The following is an 18,750-nucleotide window of genomic DNA, read 5'->3' on the forward strand; positions in this document are numbered from 1 at the left end:
CTTGGTACTTTTTTGTTAATTTTTTTCTGTAAATTATAATTGTTACTTTTTTTCTTAATTTAATGAATGTTTCTTTCTTTTTGGCTTTCGTCCACAAAAAATATTTTTCGTCTCTCTTGTAAATAATGGATAACAATAATGAAATTAAGAAGAAGAAGAGGAAAAAAGAAGAGGAGGAGAAAGAAAATATTGTGAAAAGACACGATTAGAGGATCACGTCTGTGGAATGTTTGCTCTATATACTTTATTAGGAAGCTCGTAGGAAACCTCGGTAAACTGTCTCAACAGCAATTACTCGCTGTGAAAACCAATAAGGACACTTTCATCCTCTTGCTGAAAAGCTGAAACAGGATTTGCGGATGAACGCTATAAAAGCTTGAAACCTAATCAGAAGATAAAATAATCCACTGATTACAATTTCATTATATATACGAAATTTGTTACTAGTTTGAATTTCAATCAAATTTACATTTATATCTCCGTAAACTCTCTTCAATTTTATATAAATATATCGAATTCCTTTTTTCTCCCTTTCACCTACATATATTGAATTTATATTTAAATCCAGTATTTCAATCAATTATTTTTTTTTCTAGATTCTATTCGAATAATAAAATATCAAATTGATTTTATTATATTTCACTTGAAAATTTCGTTTCGTTTATTTTATTTTTTTAAAAGTTAGATAGATTTTTATTGTGAAAAGGGAATTTAATTTTTGAAATTTTTCGAAAATTGTTTTTTAAAAAAGGGTAAATTGGTGAAATAACTTTTTTAATAATAGAAATTATTTTTTTTTTTGTGAAAATATTAAAAGCTCAGAGTAATCTCTGCTTTGAGTTGTCGGATCCTTTGATTGGACTCGGTTCGTTGATTCGTGCAATTCTCGTTTACAATATTCATAATCAAATTTTATTGCCGATTGGGAAATAGAAAATAAATTTTTTACACTAATTTTACGCTTCGTCAATTAAGGAAAATTATTGAAAGTTACTAATTGTTTTTCCCCTTGGTGTTAAATTGCAACCAAAAAAAGAAAAATTCGAAAAATATTCCAATTTTTGCAATTTTATTTTAATTTTAATTATTTTAAAATTGAATTTAATCTTGATAGTAAATTTTTTTATATTTCTAATTAATTGGATAATTTTCTTTCGTAAAAAATGATAATTAGGAAAAAAATAGAAGAAGAAATAGAAATTTTTTAAATTTCTATTTTTTCTTCTATTTTTTTATTTTTTTTTTTATAAAATAATTTTTTAAACATTACCTGGAACTGTAGAGAACTCGACCATCTTTATAAAGTCGGACAAATTTATTGGGACTAGTGATGGTGTGAAGGTAACTATGTTTTCCATTGTAAAAATACGTGTCTGGCTTCCATATTCGTTGAAGCATGGAAATACTCAGTGCCAGATGTTCTTTGTTTCCTTGAAATGCCAAACGTCGATCGACCCACGATTGCCGGAAGTAACAATCCATTGAATAGGTCTAGATTAAGAAAAAGTACTTTTGTTTTTTTCAGAAAGAAGAAAGAAAAAATATTTTTTTTTCTCTAAATAATCCCTAGAAATATACACTTGAATTCACTTACAACGTAAAATGTTACAAAATATGAAAATATTAAATATAAAAATGTAACTTTTTAATTTTTCAGTTCACTACAATTATTCTAGAGGAAAAAAAACAAAAAAATGATTGCACTTGTGAGAAATTAATTCCCTTGCCATCTATCGGCAGGCGTCACATTTTTTTGGCGCGAAATTCAAAATTTGTTGAAATTAAACAGAAAGAAAGAAATAAAAATTAACACAAAGAAGTAAAATCAATAAAATGGGAAAGAATAAAAATAAGAAAAGGAAGAAGAAAATAAAAAATAACAGTAGGTATAAGAAATAAATAAAAAAAATAAAAAACAATTCAGTAAATAATAGTCACATTTAATAGATTGAATTTTATTCCGCTTTAAAAACTTCGATTTTTTCGTCATAAACTGTTTTACAGAGCAGGAAATATTCTCCAGACTTTTTCATTAAAAAAAAAAACCACAATTTTTTTTCACATTTTTATTTTGTGGGAAAAACTTAAACTCTACTCTCACTAACAGAGTACGAACAATTTCGCAAAAATTGACAAAAAGTGATAAAATTTCTCAACAGCAAATTTTTGAAAAAAAACAATGACATACTTTTTTTCAATTAAAATTTACTAACAATGTATTTTTTCTCAAAATTCAAATCGTACATTTCGACTTCAATAATTAGAGAAAGAATTTGAGATATTGTCAAATTATTTGGTGTCAATTTAAAACAAAATTTAATTATACAAAATTTGTTAAAAAAGAATTTTTTAAATTTGTTGAAAATAAAAATTGAAAAAGGCTACTTTTAGAACGATCGGAATTAATTTTTTCTTGCTTCTTGTTAAAAATTTAACTATATTATTATTCTCGAAAGAATTGAAAAATCTCTTTTCTTTCTTTCCGCGGAAAAAATCAATATGTACATAAAGGAATTGAAATTTTTCAAATAAATCCTAATCACGATGACCTATTGAGAGGCACTTCGCTCATGTGAAGTAGATTTGCAACGATTGAAAAGCTTCTCGACCACAATGACCATTCAATAAAATACCGCCGAGAATTACTACATCTCAAGTACCTTTTTCCTATTTCCAAAAACAAGAATTTTGCTACACATCGTTTCTTATTGCTCGACATTGTTATATATTCGGCAAATAGTCAATTAAATTTACTGCCTTTTTATTTTCTTTTCGAATTTCAAAAATTTATTTTTTGTTAAATTGTATTTCTTTATTTTCAATTGTATTAAATTTTCTTCTTTTTAGTTTTGCGGAGAAATATATTTTTATTGAATACAAGGAAATCGATTTCTGAACGTTAATTGAATTACTATCGGGTAATTTTTTTTTATTTACAAATACCGTTGAATGGGATTGAAATTAAAAAAGAATTGTAATTATTTTTTAAAGCGACTATTGGTAATTAAAATTCTTGTATTCTGAATTAATAATAACTGCTCTTTGAGAAGAAGTTGTCGGTAGGGCGAGCGTTCAAAGAATGACGCTCTAAACAGCGAGCGAAGTCCTTTTATACGAAAGCGGAAAAGTGGAAGGGGTTACCAGTCTCGCGCAGTGATTGGCCGTTGTAAGTGAAGGGCCCGCGCGTGCGCAGCGAACGGCCAATCGCGGCGCGCCTAAGAGCTCCCCTCCCCGTCTCCCATTAGTCCCCGCGTGGAGTATAAAAGCAGCTGATCTCTCCGCAGAGCGTCAATCTTCAGACTAACGCGTTACCAAAATTTTCTACTTAAAGAAACTCCGGTTCTTGAAATAATGAACTTTTTTCTTTAATTCTATTTCTAAATCTAAGTCCTTAATTCTTTTTTCAAAATTAAATATTTTAGTAACAAAAATTTAGAATATTTTAAGACTAAATCTACTTATACGGATTTTTCTAAATATTCTCAGACAATAAATAATTAGAAATTTGAGAATTACCATATCAACTTCCGAAATGGGACCCATGCTCCGGACCATAATGTCGACTTCGACCGTCGCTGGTGGACCTCCAAAATCTGGCCTCACACTATTATCGTATCCACGTAATAAATTATCCAAAAGTTCACTAATGTTACCATGATTGTTGCTTTGTGTTCTTTGTCGAGTCGATGCTCTCGGTCCAGTTGCAGCCCTTGAACAAAATCGAATTTTGCTGTTTTAGTTTCTTAAAATATTCCCAAGGGTTGAAAACGATCGTTTTATTCCCTGTAATTCAAACTAAATTCACTAAACAGTATGAATCATACAGTAGAATTTTTTTTTCCAAAAATAATAATTTGTTCCGTCAAAATCCTAGACTTCAAAATTTAAGAAAGCAAAAGTACCACTATGCTATGAATCCCTTAAAGCAATTTTAAATTCTACGCCTTGAATTGAAAAGCTCTCTTTGCAAAGAAGTTTAACTTACGAGCTTTCAATTTTGAAAGGCTTTTAAAGGGAAAATTCAATTTTTTCACTGACATTTATTTCAGTTTTGAGAGTGAAAATGGAAGTAAATTTCTAGTCGAACAGAGAAGGAATTTTATTTTATAATATATTTACTAAAATTATTTTAATTTTTTTGCTGATATAAATATTGTAAAATAAAGATCGAAAAGTAAATTTTATTCACTGGAAAGTAATGAATAAATAATAAGAAGTAATAAAGACGTTTCAGTTAAAAAAAAAAATGAATAAGAAATTCGTCATTAAAAAAATTTTTAAAAGTACAAATTTTTATTTTTACAGTTTAAATAAATTTTTTAACTCAATTTTCAATCATCTTTCAATCAAGATGAATTAAGATTTTCACCTTTGAAGTACACAGGAACCTTATACACAGTTCCTGATTTGCATACACAGCTAGAAAGTGATGTAAATAACAAATTCTCGTGAAACTCTTGATTTCGAATCGGAAGTCTACAGAAGACTGGAAAAGTAATGTGAAACTAACTAAATGTAAAGAGAAAATCTTTTCAAACTTTTTCTAAAGTAAGGGGACGACCGAAAATTTAGTTTCAAAAATGCTGATGAGCAGAAAATTTTAATAAAATAACATTTTTATTCAATAAGAAGAAAGTTAAATTTATTTAAATTATTAATTAAAAATTAACATTAATTTCCTCCTTTTTGAATATAATTTTATAAAAATTCTCCAAGCGTTCTAAATTCTAAAAAGAAAAAACACTAGCAGGGGATAAAATTTTATTTTTTATTTGATTAGATGATAAACCAAATTGCTTATTTAGGTAAATAACGATTTTTTGCCCTAATATTTTTTTTTTTATTCTATTTATCCAATGAGGATTTGGATTTACGTTTGCTATTCTGATTCGCGAGAGATTTTTAGATCCGTCATTCGGAAAAGCGTCGATACTCCGGGAAAGTTACGCGAAAGCAATTTCACGGCAGGAGGAAAATCACGAGACGAGAGTGGATTATAAGTCTGACGAGAGTTCTTAAACGAAGATTACGTGGGAATAAAAAACCAAGTGCTTTAGAGAGAAAGAACTTTTTTTTTTTTTGAAGTACAATATAATTAAGAAAGAACAAACTGGAAAATTGTTCTTTTTTTCCGCTCTTAATCAACTCCAAGGGGAAATCCGAAATATCATCAAACTTTAAATTGATATAAATTAGGTTTAAATTGAAAGAAAAAAAAATAAGATTTTATAATTATATTAATTAATTGAAATTTAGAAATAAAGTATTAGAAATAGAAAATTCAAAATACAAAATTAGAAATAAATTAGTGTTCTGTATAATTAATGAGAATAATCGAGATAAATATTTTGGGGTGGAGGGAAGGAAATGAGAAAATTCACAGAGGCATACTTGACATTCAGGATTGGAGTTACAGGAAAGTTTCGAGTACACTTACAGAAATGAGGCGTAGGATGTAATTAAATTGGCGAGGGCGAGCAAGACTCGTTGCTTCATGATCGACACCAACGGGTCCTCGCTTCCCCTACTCGATCGGATCATCAATTCGATTTGCCTGAACCCCTCAAAATTGTTTTCTGTAATTAAGAAAATTCAATGCCTTAAATTTAGGATACTAAGAAAATATATAGTGCAGAGTGATGTACAAAAAAATTAATAACAAATACTATTAATTCATATTAATTATTGTTAATTACTTATTATATGCTATTTGTCTAGTAAAATACTAACAAACTGTTTTCTTGATGCTAAGAAATTCATTCTTATTGTTATTAATTAAAAATTATTTTCTTAGTGCTGAGAAAATAATTGTAATTGTTATTAGCAACAAAATGCTCTTTTGGTGCTGGGAAATCAATTGTAATTGTTGAGAATTAATTTGATACAAAGTTCTCGGCAGTAACGACGATCGAAGAATGGCAGAGCGAGTCAGTGAGCGGGCTCTTTTATACAGTTCCGAACGACGGGAGGGGAGCACTAAGGCACGCGGCGATTGGTCGTTCGACGTAAAGTCCCCGCGCGCGCGCAGGCGGCGGCCAATCGCAGCGCGTCTAGGATCTCCCCTCCCGTCTCACACTAGTCCCCGTGTGACGTATAAAAGCAGCTCAACTCTCCCGGAGCGTCATTATCTTCACCAAGGGAAATCAAAAAGATAATTACAAAAACTAAGTCTAAAAAAGCCCCGGGGCATGATAAAATTCAGAATATCATATTGAAAATGCTACCAAAGAAAGCTATAGTTCAACTGAACTACATCTTCAATGCTTGCTTAAAACAGGGCTACTTTCCTCAAAGCTGGAAATGTGCAAAAATAATCCCCATACCAAAACAAGGTAAAAATCATAAATTAGCATTAAGTTATAGACCAATCAGTCTACTTTGCAGCCTAAGTAAACTTCTTGAAACAATAATATTAAATAGAATTAAAAATTTTGAATTCGAACATAAGCTACTAATTCCTGAACAATTTGGATTTAGATCTCAACATTGTACTGTTAAACAACTAGCTAGATTAGTAGATCATATATCGACAAATTTTAATTTAAATAAAAGCACCGGCGCTGTTTTCCTTGATATGGAAAAAGCATTTGACACTGTCTGGCATAAAGGTCTGATAGTTAAATTACATGATTTAAAATTAAATTATTACTTGATCAAAATTGTATCAAACTATCTTAAAGATAGAAAATTTGTAGTAGATATAAATTGTCAGACATCTACCGTAAAAGATGTAGTAGCCGGAGTCCCTCAAGGATCAGTATTAGGCCCAATCCTTTTCTTATATTATATTAATGACATACCAAAGGATGACAAAGTCAAAATAGCAATATTTGCTGACGATACTGCGTTATATAATTCCTCTTGGAGAAAGAAACAATTAGCACAAAACCTCCAAAAATATATTTTAGTTTTAGAAGAGTACTATCTCAAATGGAAGCTCAAAATTAATGCAAATAAAACAGAATTTATAATTTTCAGTCACAAACCAAAAGATAGTTTTATCCCCGAACTTGAAATGTACAAAGAAGTAATTAAACCTAAACCTAAAGTAAAATACTTAGGTATGTTTTTAGACAACGAGTTAAATTATACTCAGCATATTAATGAAACCCTAATTAAAACTTTTAAAGTAATTGGACAATTATATTGCCTTTTAAATAGAAAAAGCAAAATGAGCATTCAAAACAAAGAGATTATTTACAAAACGATAATTAGACCTATTATGTTATATGCAGCTCCCATCTGGGGTAGTACTTATGAAACCTATATTGAAAAGTTACAAAAACTACAAAACAAATGTTTACGATTAATATTAAATGCTGAGAGAAGCAAAAAAGTCATTCTTATGCATAGAAAATTAAAAATTAAAACTGTTAAAGAAATAATATATAGTTTGACTGAAGATTTTTATACTAATAAGTTAAATAATTTAGATATTTTAAGCAACACATGTAAAATTAAGTATAACGAAGCGCCATTCAAAATTAAATATAAATTACCTAACCATCTAATACAATAGCTTGTAAATAATGTAAATAGTATAAATAAGTCCTACATAGTTATATTTTTTTGTTAAATTTTGTTATATAGAAAATCAGATCAATTAGGTTTTTATAAAACTTTTCCTAAAACACATAGATATATATATTTTTACTAAAAGAGAAATATTAAGCATAACATAAAAGAATATCTATGGATAAATCGCAATAAAGATAGGAGCCATAGTTTAAGTTACAAATCTACATGTGTATTTTTTACTCTGTATTTTACTGATCTCAATAAATATCTTTTAATGGTAATGGTACGGAGCGTCATTCCTTAATTAGCCGTGCTACTGACACCATCAATCCAACAGACTTTCTATTCTTTCAATACGAAACTCACTGTTATTATTTGATTTCTAATTCTCATTAATACTAGGATTTATTTCTATTTAGTACTCAATAAATTAACATTATTAATTAAACACTATCTATATAACATTTACAACTAATTAATATTTATCAACTAATAAAAAAACAATTCAAAAATAAATTAAGGAAAATTAATATACAAAAGATTAAAAATATGCGACAATTAAATGAATCAGGTTAATAAAAGTTCCAAATAAAAAATTCCAGTACCAAATATTTCTTTTTAAAAATTAATTTTCCGTGAATTAGCAAAAAATTAAAAAAATAATTTCATTTTAGAATGAAAAAGTAATTAAATTAAACGCTATTCCCTTTTGGTATGTATTGAAAAGCAAAGCATCGTGAAAACGCGTAATAGAGGGAACAGGAAGAAAATGCAAAATTATATGATGAGTATAAATAGTAAATCGTGTATGGATCAAACGGATTCCTTTTGTGGAACTCAATTACCGTCGAGTACAAACAAATAATTCCGATAATAGTGACACCGATTCAGTGGTCAGACGTTAATTTTATTGAACTCCTCTGATTATCGTTCAATCAGAATTGGAATTGTGTTCCCTCGCTGTGCAAATTAAACAGGTAATTACGAATGTTTGCCGCTGTAATTTGCTGTGACCAAGTACAACACTCTGGATTATAATAAAAGACACGGGGGGTTCGAAAAAGAATAAAGATTTTTTACTTTATTGCGTCTTTATATTTTTTAATCCTATATTTATATATTTTTTTTATTACGTATTTTTTGATTTTATACGTTTTTATATACATCAGAGTATATAATTATTTATATACCTGTAGTTTTATGAATAATTTTTTTTTATATATTTTATACGTAAATATAGAAACAGAATGAAGAGACAGTTAATGATTTTCGCAAGTTCGCAGAGTGTATTAAAGGACACAAGGTGACAAATCACACGCCAACTCGAAACATTTAATTTGTGATTGCAAACTTGACGATGGTACCAAATCAACGTCAACAGAGAGATATTCATCTATTGGATTCCCGGACACATCAAAGGGATTTTGGTAATTACTTTCACTGTTCACGAGCCATTTTTTTTATTATTGTAATTCAGATTAGACAAGTGGAAAATTTTCTATTTTTTAAATCTTCCTTTCGTTCTTCTCGTTAATTTCGTTCGTTACGTTAAATTAGAATAAATTTAAATAATGTAAATACATTAAATAAATTAAATTTAAATTCTCTTAAAAGAATTTAAATTTATTTTTAATAACAAAAGTAAAAGTTCCATGAATCTGGATTAAACTAAAAAAATTGTGTTAAGTTATGAATTTAAAATGATGCAGTAAGTGAAGGGAACTCCTTTTATGCGAAAACGTAAAATAGGTGGGGGTGATCTTCCTCGAGCGGCGATTGGCTGTTTGATGTAAAGTCGCTGCGCGTGCGCAGACGGCAGCCAATCGCAGCGCGCCTAAGAGCTCCCCTCCCGTTAGGCCCATGGGAGTATAAAAGCAGGTGAATTTCTCTCTGGAGCGTCATTCCTCAGTCAGCCGTGCTGCTAACACTTTCAATTAAACTAGTTTTCAAATTATCGAAACCTAAATTATTTTTTTTACTTCATATAACAAAAATATTTATTTCTTTTATCTAATTTACATATCTACTCTTTTCATAAGAAGATTTTGCTTCATAATTAATACTTAATAAATTAACATTATTTAATAATCAGTTAAATTATTTTCAATTCTTGAAACAATTAACTTTCTTTTCAACTTTTTTCAAAATTTTCTTTCTTGTTCAACAGCAGTAAAAAAAATGTTGGATCAGAATAAAAAATTTGGCCTAATTTTAAATAATAATATAAAAAGAAAATTTTCTTTGGTTGCATAACTTGTTATTAAAACAAAATATTATTGTATTGTAAAATTGTGTAAACCGTCGGCAGTTAAAAATTAAGTCAATTGAATAATCAATTTGCGTTTTTCGAAAAAAGAGAGAATTATATTTTTTTATTCACTTATAAATTAAAATGGAATTTTTTACTTTTAAAGTTGAGTCGCGTAACTTTAATAATCTCTTATTTACGCTTCCGCTTGGGAAATTCTTGGGAGAACTAGTTTTGAAAAGTATTTGAGAACCATTGTACGTGGGATTAGTTTTCCAATTTTGGCAAAATTCTGATAAATATTATATATATCTAATATTATACAAATTGGAAATATTTCGATGAGAAAGTCCATTCAATAATATAGTGAATTTCAAAAATGTTAATATCAATAAATATTTCAGTAAAATATTAATAATTTGAAAAATAATAATAAAAAATTACTATTAAAAAATAAAAATAATTGTTCTATTAAATTAATATCTACTAATTGTTTAATTAAAATAAATAATGAAAATTAATAATAATATAAATAATAATATTTATTAATTAATAATTAATATTGATAATATTTATTTTATTTATAATAATAAATTTTACTTAATTAAATCAAATAATTAATTCAATTAATTAAATAAGGGAAAATTTATTTAAACAATAGAAGATGAAATTCGTTAAAATCGTGAAAACAATTGAAAATCATTTTTGCTAGGCAACGACTCGCAAACAAATTGTTTTTTCACAGTTTTTTTAAGTTCGTTCGTGATTTGAGATCAAAAAAAAAAATTTTTCGTATTTTACAATTCTCACGTTTTTTACAAGAGTTTTTCTGTTCCTGAGCAGTTTATTTCCATCGCGTCCAATCAATTTAGCAAAAAAAAGGTACTTTTAAAATATATAATTTACAAAGAGAACAGTTTTTCCTTTACAAAAATAAAACATAAATTGTTTGACAACTTTTCGTTTGGTTACTTTTTTTACCTATTGAATTAAAATTTGAATTTTATCAATGATAATTTAAATAAAATAATTAAATTGAATAATTAAATTAAATTTTAAGGTGAATATATTTGAATTAAATTTTGAGTAAAATTTTTAGAAAAAGAATTCTATTTTTGTCCGGCGTTATCTTGTGAAGAAGAAAAATAAAAATTGTTTTTTTTTACGATCCTGTTGTGGAAAAAAATAAAATAAGTGACATTTTTCTGATTTTCATGAGAATTACATCGTGGGTTTTTTTATATTGTGAAATGTTTTTCCTTTATATTCATATCGTTTTGAAGAATCTCGAGTCGCGTGAATTTATGATCTCTTATGCATTTTATGGAAAAAATTTTTTTTTTCAATTTTGGAAAAAAAATACATCGACTATTGATGATTTACATTGACACGTTGTTTTTATTTTCTTCAAGATTTACTTTTAGAGAATTTTGCAAAAATTTTAATATATTTTGAAAATTTTTCTATCATGATAATTTTAATTATTTTAAAAGTTTAAAAATATTTAAAATTTATGAAAATTTTTTTTTATTCTTGTCTTTGACAAATTTTACTCTTTTAAATATTTTCTTAAATAAGATTTTAAATAAATTTAATTAATTAATTTAATTAAATTAAAAAGGCAATAATTAAATTTTAATAATTTTTTTTCAGATTCTGAAACTTCACAAAAAGCGGCGTTAAAATGGTTAGACCTTCAAATCCGAAATTGATGGCGAGAGTTTTGGATGCAGTTGCTCATCTTGGCGAGACGAAAGGTTCGTCAGTTCGCGATATTCTTCAGTTCGTGAAGAAAGGCTCGAATGGTCCCAACAGAAACCTAACAATGCAGGTTTGTTAATTTCCCTCAAAAAAAAAAAAAAATTAAAGGAATTTTTTTTTCAAAAATTTGTAAAATGAAGAAAATACTTCATTTTTTGACTTTGATTAATTTAATTAATTAATTTAGTATTAATTCATTTATTTAATTAATTTAATAATTTGTAAACAACATTTTTAAATATTTTTATAAATAACATTTTTAATATTTTTATAAACAATGTTTTTAAATATTTTTGTAAACATTTTTAAATATTTTTATAAATAACATTTTTAATAACAATGTAATAACAAAAAGTTAGATTTTAAAATAACCAGAAAATAAATATTAAAAATAACCAAACATTAAATATTCAAAAAATAATACAATTAAATATTAAAAGTAACGAAAAACTAAATATTGAATATAAAAAAATTGTTTGTTTTGCAAATTATAAATAAAAAAATTTTTTTAAAAAATAAAAAGTTAAATATTTAAAATAACACAAAATAATATTTTTTGAAAATAACGGAAAATTAAATACTAACAATAAAAAAAACATTAAACATTGAAATATTAAAAATAAAGAAAAAGAGTAAATAAAAATTTTCAATTTCTTTTTCTTGACAATAATTATTGTTCTTTTTATTTATTTGCTTTTCAGGTGCAACGAGCATTGAAACACGCAGTGACTGCGGGGATATTACGTCATCGAAATGGTCGTTATAAAAATATAATTTCATTATCAAAAATCACGCATTCTTCAAAAAGACGACTCGATGAAAATTGTAAAGTCAACGAAATGCCTGTTAATGATGAGATTAAGAAAAATTCCGTGGATCCCCTTGGTTCCATTCACGACCGCGGAAAGTAATTAAAACAAAAAAAATTTCAAAAATACTCAACTAAAAAATTTTTTTTTTCAATTTCAATCAATTTTTTTAATTTTTTCTTTTCGAAATTTTTTTTCTTTATATTTTAGAATTCAAGAAACAATTTACATAAAAAACAGTAATAACAATTTTTTTTTCATAATTTCAATTAATTTACATTTAAATTTTTTTAAAATAAATTTTTTCTATTTTTTTTCAATTTTAAAATTAAAAAAAAAAAAAAAATTTAAAAAGACCGCACTAGAAATTTTTTTTAAAAATTTTAATCAATGTTTTTTAAATCTTGTCTTTTCGAAAATAATTCTTTTTCTCTATTTTTATATTTTAAGACATTTTTTTTTATTTATTATTGTGTTTGAAAACAAAAATTAATAATATTTGTTTAATTATTTTTTTAATAAATTTTAATAATTGTTTTTCTCTATTTTTATGTTTTAGACTTTTTGCTAGTAATATTTATTTATTTATTAATGTTTTTAAAATAAAATTGAATAATATTTGTTTATTTATTTTTTAAATAAAATTTAATAATATTTGTTTATTTAATAATGTTTTTTAAAATAAAATTGAATAATATTTGTTTATTTATTTATTTTTTAAATAAAATTTAAGGCCATGTGGTTGTAGTCGGAGCAAAAAGAGAAAAGGAAGTCGAAGCAGAAAGGAAAATCGCAGAAGGGGAAAAGCAAGTAGCAGACGAGGAAGAAAGAGGGCGACTATTGAGGATTATCCGGAATTAATGTCCGATAATAAAAAATCATCTCTAAAACAATCCAAAGTTCGTGACGATGATCGACTTCACAAACGAATGACGGACAAATATTCCGAAATTTCGGCCACCGAACACGAGAGTCGTAATCGAAATCGAAAATCGAAGCCTGAAAATGGTAAAAAAAAATTCCACTCTAATTAATAAATTAATTATTTAATCAATTCACGAGCTAATTAAATATTTTGTTAATTAGTAAATTAATAAAAAATATATTTCACTAATTGACAATTAAATAAATTAATTTAAATACTTAATAAACAAATTGGATAAATAATGAATTAATTATTTAATAAATAAATTAGATAAATAGTTAAAAAGTTAAGTATATAAATAATTAATCAATTAATGGTTAATTAAAGAAATTAAACAGTAAAATAAATAATTAAAATTAATTAATGAACAAAATAATTTACTAAAGTTAATTAAATAAATAAATAATTCAAATTGTTTAAACAATTAAAACAATACAATAAAATTAAAACAATTTAAGCAAATGAACAATTTAAATTGTTTAAACAATAAAATATATGATTTAGACAATTTAAACAAATAATTTATATTATTTAAACAATAAAATATACAATTTAGACAATTTAAACAAATGAATAATTAAAATAGTTTAAACAATTTACATAAATTAATAATTTAAATTATTTAAACATAATATAATAAACATTAAAAATTATTTTTATAAATAAATCATGCAAATTGTTTAAACAATTAAAAGAATTTAATTTAAATAATTTAAACAAATGAACAATTTAAATTATTTAAACAATAAATATATAATTTAGACAATTTAATTAAATAAATTATTTAAATTGTTTAAACAATAAAATACAAAATTGAAATAGTTGAGCATGGAAATAAATAATTAAAATAGTAAAAAAATGAAAAAATAGGATAAATGTATTTTCTAAATAATAAATAAATAATTCAAGGAAATAAATAAAAATAAATGAATAAAACAATTTTTTAAATTAAAATGAAAATATTTTTCTCTAATTTCAGGATCGAGAAGATCGAATTCGAGGCACGACCAGAGAAAAGAAGTGACCGATAGTAAAACAAAAAGACGTTCACAATCACGACATCGAAGCGAAACGAGAAATGACACTCAAATTGAGGACTCGGATAATCAGAATGCAATGGAGTGCGATGACGATGCCAATGACAATGATCATTCTGGACGTGATGCTGATAACTGTGATACCAAAAATTTCGGAAGCGAAAGTAGTCTTTAATATTTAAAAAAAAAATATGAAATGAAAAAAAAAAATTCAAGTCCAGTAAATTTTTATGTGACTTTGCGTTTTGTAATTCAAGAAAAAAGAGAAACAATTTTACATTATTTTCGAATTCAAAATTCAAGAAGAAAAAAATTTCTCTTTTTTCATTATAAACATTGTAAATTTTAAAGTTTATATTTTTTTATTTTAGTTTTTTTTTCGCTATTTTTTGACGTTTATCTACATTATTTTTAATAAAAATTATTCAAACACATCTGTTTTTTATTATTAATAAAATTATTATTATTTTTCAATAATAATAATTTAAACAAATCTGATTTTAACCTCTTGGCATGATTGGTTAATTAATTAATTAATTATTTAATTAATTAATTAATTAATTAATTAATACACTCGATTCTCGTTATAACGACGATCTCGGGACTTCAAAATCTCGATATTACGACGAAAGGAGAGAATCCTACTTCACGTTCTATTCAAACGTCAAATACGTGCTAAATTTTTCGTAAAGTATGTTTATTTATATTAAAAGTTTTTGAATTATGAAATCAGTTTAAAGAAAAAGTAAGTATTTTTAATAATAATCGGATCACTAGATTCTTTAGGTTAAATAAATTTAAGAGTCGATTAAATTTGTCGTTTTTTTTGAGTTAACCAAAATTTTGGTTAAATTAAATTCTTAAATTCGTTCGTGTTTTTTTTGTCGTTGTATCGAGAGTTTTAATGTTCGTTATAACGAGAGAACGTTGTAACGAGATTCGTTATAACAAGAATCGAGTGTAATTAAATAATTAAATTAGTTTAAATAATTAACTAAGTAATTAACTAATTAATTTATTTCAATTTAATTAATAAACGAATAAAATTAACTAATTAAACAAATTAATTTAAATAAACTAAATAAACAAATTAATTTTGAATTGAATAAATAAACAAAACAACTTTCAATTAACAGAATGAACTAATTAGTTAGAAGGATACAAATGAAAAAATTAATTAAATTAACAAATAGATTTAAATTAACGAAGCAACAATTTAATTTAAATGAACGAAATAAATTAACTAAATAAACAAATTTATTTATTTTTTTTTATTTATTTACGAATACAGTTATAAGTAACTAGTGTAAATAAATATTTCAAATGAACCGAACAATTTGTTTAAATAAATTAAATAAACAAATTAACTTTAAGTTCATAAGTGAAAAAATTAACTAAACAAACAAATGAATTTAAATTAACCAAATAAACAAATTAGTTTAATTTGAGTGAATTTCGTTATTTAGTTAATTTATATTAATTTGTTGAATGAATAAACAGGTAGATTGTTATTAATAAATGTATTTATTTACGGATACAGTTAGTTAACTAAATATATAAATAATTTAAATAAATTAATTTAAATAAATTAAATAAACAAAATAATTTTTAATTAACAAAATAAACAAATTAAGTACGTAAATGAAAAAATTAACATAAATTAACTAAATAAACAAAATTATTATTTATATTAAAAATAATAATAGTAATAATAATAATTTTTCTAAACTAAATGTTTGAAACTAAATAATTTAGAATTATTTTCCTGAAACTGAATTTATTTATCTTTGTGGAAATAAAAAAATATTTTACGACTTTTGATTTTGAATGTTATGTTATTATTTTATCGCATGAGGCGAAACAAAAAAATTTTTTTCTTTTTTTTGATTTTTTTTACTCGAAATAGAGAAGAAAAACTTGTCGTGTATATCATATAGAGGTAAAATTTATTCCAGCTTCCGATTTCTCGCTCGGTCGAACGACGCGAATAGGGAAAGCTTTTTGGTGTTATCGGTTTAGCCAGTGGCGCACTACGTTACTATATAGGTACGAAAAAGACTACCGCCACCGTCCGTGTATGTATATACAGTGGAAAAAGGTCCCGTTGCAGATCTTTAACTTTTTGCTCAAAAAATTGCATTTTCTATCAGGAAAAAATTTTTTTCCCTCTTTTTTTTCCTCTCTTCTTTTCTTTTTTTCTTTTTTTTTCCCATTTTCTCACTCTTTCTCACTTACTTTTCACCGCTCTACTTTTAGAAACTTTTCTTTCAAAGATTTCAAAAAAAAAGAAAAAAAAAAAAAAAAAAAAAATTGTATTCTTCAAAGGAGAAATTTTATATGTCCTTTTCAATTCGAAATAAAAGAAGCTTTTTCAATTACAAAATTAACGATCAATTAAGTACTATAATCTCTTTTTACCTAATTAAATTCTCGAAAATAAATTATGTAATTTTACAATCAGGAAAAATTAATTTAACATTGTTTTTCAATGTAAAATGTTATTTTTTAAAAAGAAGGATAAAAATGAATGCAAAAAGAAAATAAATTAATAAAAAATAAACAAGATTGGAAATATCGAAAAACAAAAGTTCGAAATTTGAGAATTAAATGTTTCAAAAATTTTTTAAATTAATTTTTTAAATGAACTTTTTTTTATATAATATATTACATAATTAATTACAAATTATTTTGTAATTAATTATTTATTAACGATTCATCCCGTTAATAAATAAATAAATTAAAGTACATTATTAATTATTTGATTAAGTTTAGATTAAAAATTATTAATTAATTAATTATTTATTATGCTTTTTTTTATCTTCTGATGGAAATTGCTGATTTAGATTTAAGATTTTTGTTCTGTTTTTTCTATTTCTGAACATCTAAGAATTTAAAAAAATAGTTATAGACACTTTGGCTCAGGATTTTGATGTTTACTTTTAAGTTTTTTTTCGCATTTTTTATTTTTATTATTATTTTTTTTTGCTGACATCAAGTTGGCCTCGACAGTTTATGTAAATGTGTCAAGAGCATACATTCTGGTGACATATTTCGAATTTTCTTTCATGTGAAAGAAAGTCGATGATCGTGAAAGAATTTTCTTTGTTGTTTTTTTTGAGCGCCATAAGATTTTTTTTTTTTTTTTTTGAAAATACAATATTCATCACTCGCTATGTTGCGGCATCAACAAAACGATTTTTGAAATAATATTTGAAAAAAATTACATCTATTTACAATTTTTTTTTTTTTTTTTTTTTAACCAAACGAGATAATTTTTTAAAGATAATTAACAGTATTAATTATTATCAAGTCAAAAGAAGACGTAATAATTTTTAAAAAATCAGTTATAAAATCTGTGATTTCATTATAAAAAAGTAAAAATACTAAAGTTAATAAGAACTCCTTGAATTTGAAATTTGTTTTAAAAATTTCATTTATCGCGGTCTGGAAAGAAGTATAATAATAAATTTAAATTCACATTTGAATGATATTCTCGAGACGAACTGCTTTTTTCCCCTCTATTTTTAAATAAAAAAAAAGAGGTCGAAATCTGAGAAGAAAACGTTTTTCTAGTAAATAAAGTCAGCATTATATAGATATTAGGTCGTTAACAGAATTTTTACAGCTAATCCATTAGGAAAGTAAAAAGCTCTTTTCTCTCATTAAAGGTTGTCGCGTGAAACGATAATATAAGTGTAACGAGAGCAAAAGAAAGAGAAAAAGAAAAAAGAGAGAAAGAGAGAAGGGTAAATTTTTTTTTCCACAATTTTTAATCGAGCTGAGGGAAATCGTGTATTCGCATCATTAATTTCAAACTTGGCAAATGTTTTCATCATCCATTCAATTAATTTTTAATAAAATGATATTAAATGGAATTAAAAAATAATTTTTACCAGATTTATTAAAAAATTCCTTACTGTAAATTTGCGTTTATTAAAGAAAATAGTAAATACACTTTTTTTAGCGTACTTAAAAATTCTTTCGATGGAAAATTATTTTAGTAAAAGCTTCTTTTTTGTTATTTAGAGAAATTTTTTAAAAATGATAAAATGATGAATAAACAATATAATTTTTAAAGAGTTTTTTGTAAAAAATAAAGTAGAAAATATTTTTGATTTTTCAGAAAATATACGATTTTGATAAAGAAGTTACAGAAGAAAATTATTGACTGTATTTCTTTTATGAAATTAATAACAAATCTTAAAGAAAAAATACGAAAAAAATTATTTGTACTCTCAAAAATTGTAAAAATATTTCAAAAACTATAATTTTTTGCGATTTTGACAAAAAATTTGCAATTTTTACAAGAGTTACGAATAAAAGTTATCAATATTATTTATTTTGTAACACTAATAACGAATGTCAAAGAGAAAATAAGAAAAAAAATTTATTTTTACGCTCAAAATTGTAAAAATAATTCAAAAATTATGTTTTTTTGAGATTTTTCCAACA

The 18,750-nt window shown here is 24.7% G+C and overlaps 2 protein-coding genes across 8 annotated transcripts in view; one reads left to right on the forward strand and one right to left on the reverse strand.

Annotated features, from left to right (window-relative positions):
- Window positions 1-18,750, reverse strand: part of LOC122511822 (gamma-aminobutyric acid receptor alpha-like) — a 37,380-nt gene that overhangs the window by 10,505 nt on the left and 8,125 nt on the right. For 5 of the 6 annotated variants that reach the window (XM_043627322.1, XM_043627323.1, XM_043627318.1 and 2 more), the window contains 3 exons: window positions 5,438-5,576; window positions 3,517-3,709; window positions 1,271-1,491 (listed from right to left, as the gene is read on the reverse strand). In XM_043627322.1, the coding sequence (XP_043483257.1) occupies window positions 1,271-1,491; window positions 3,517-3,709; window positions 5,438-5,541 (518 nt within the window). In that variant the 5' untranslated portion in view covers window positions 5,542-5,576. Of the gene's footprint in view, window positions 1-1,270; window positions 1,492-3,516; window positions 3,710-5,437; window positions 5,577-5,730; window positions 5,899-18,750 lie in introns of those variants that run through there. The other variant, XM_043627321.1, reaches the window with a different exon arrangement.
- On the forward strand, window positions 10,455-14,562 carry LOC122511824 (arginine/serine-rich coiled-coil protein 2-like). 2 transcript variants are annotated; one of them, XM_043627325.1, is made up of 5 exons: window positions 10,455-10,648; window positions 11,420-11,597; window positions 12,229-12,434; window positions 13,085-13,344; window positions 14,241-14,562. In XM_043627325.1, the coding sequence occupies exons 2-5, from the start codon at window positions 11,451-11,453 to the stop codon at window positions 14,471-14,473; spliced, it is 846 nt and encodes a 281-aa protein (XP_043483260.1). In that variant the 5' UTR covers window positions 10,455-10,648; window positions 11,420-11,450; the 3' UTR covers window positions 14,474-14,562. The 2 variants fall into 2 exon arrangements, with proteins under 2 accessions (XP_043483260.1, XP_043483259.1); XM_043627324.1 differs by having other exon boundaries at window positions 10,457-10,648; window positions 13,070-13,344.

This window comes from Leptopilina heterotoma, unplaced genomic scaffold (genome assembly GCF_015476425.1).
Source record: "Leptopilina heterotoma isolate Lh14 unplaced genomic scaffold, ASM1547642v1 Lhet_90, whole genome shotgun sequence".
NCBI lineage: Eukaryota > Metazoa > Arthropoda > Insecta > Hymenoptera > Figitidae > Leptopilina > Leptopilina heterotoma.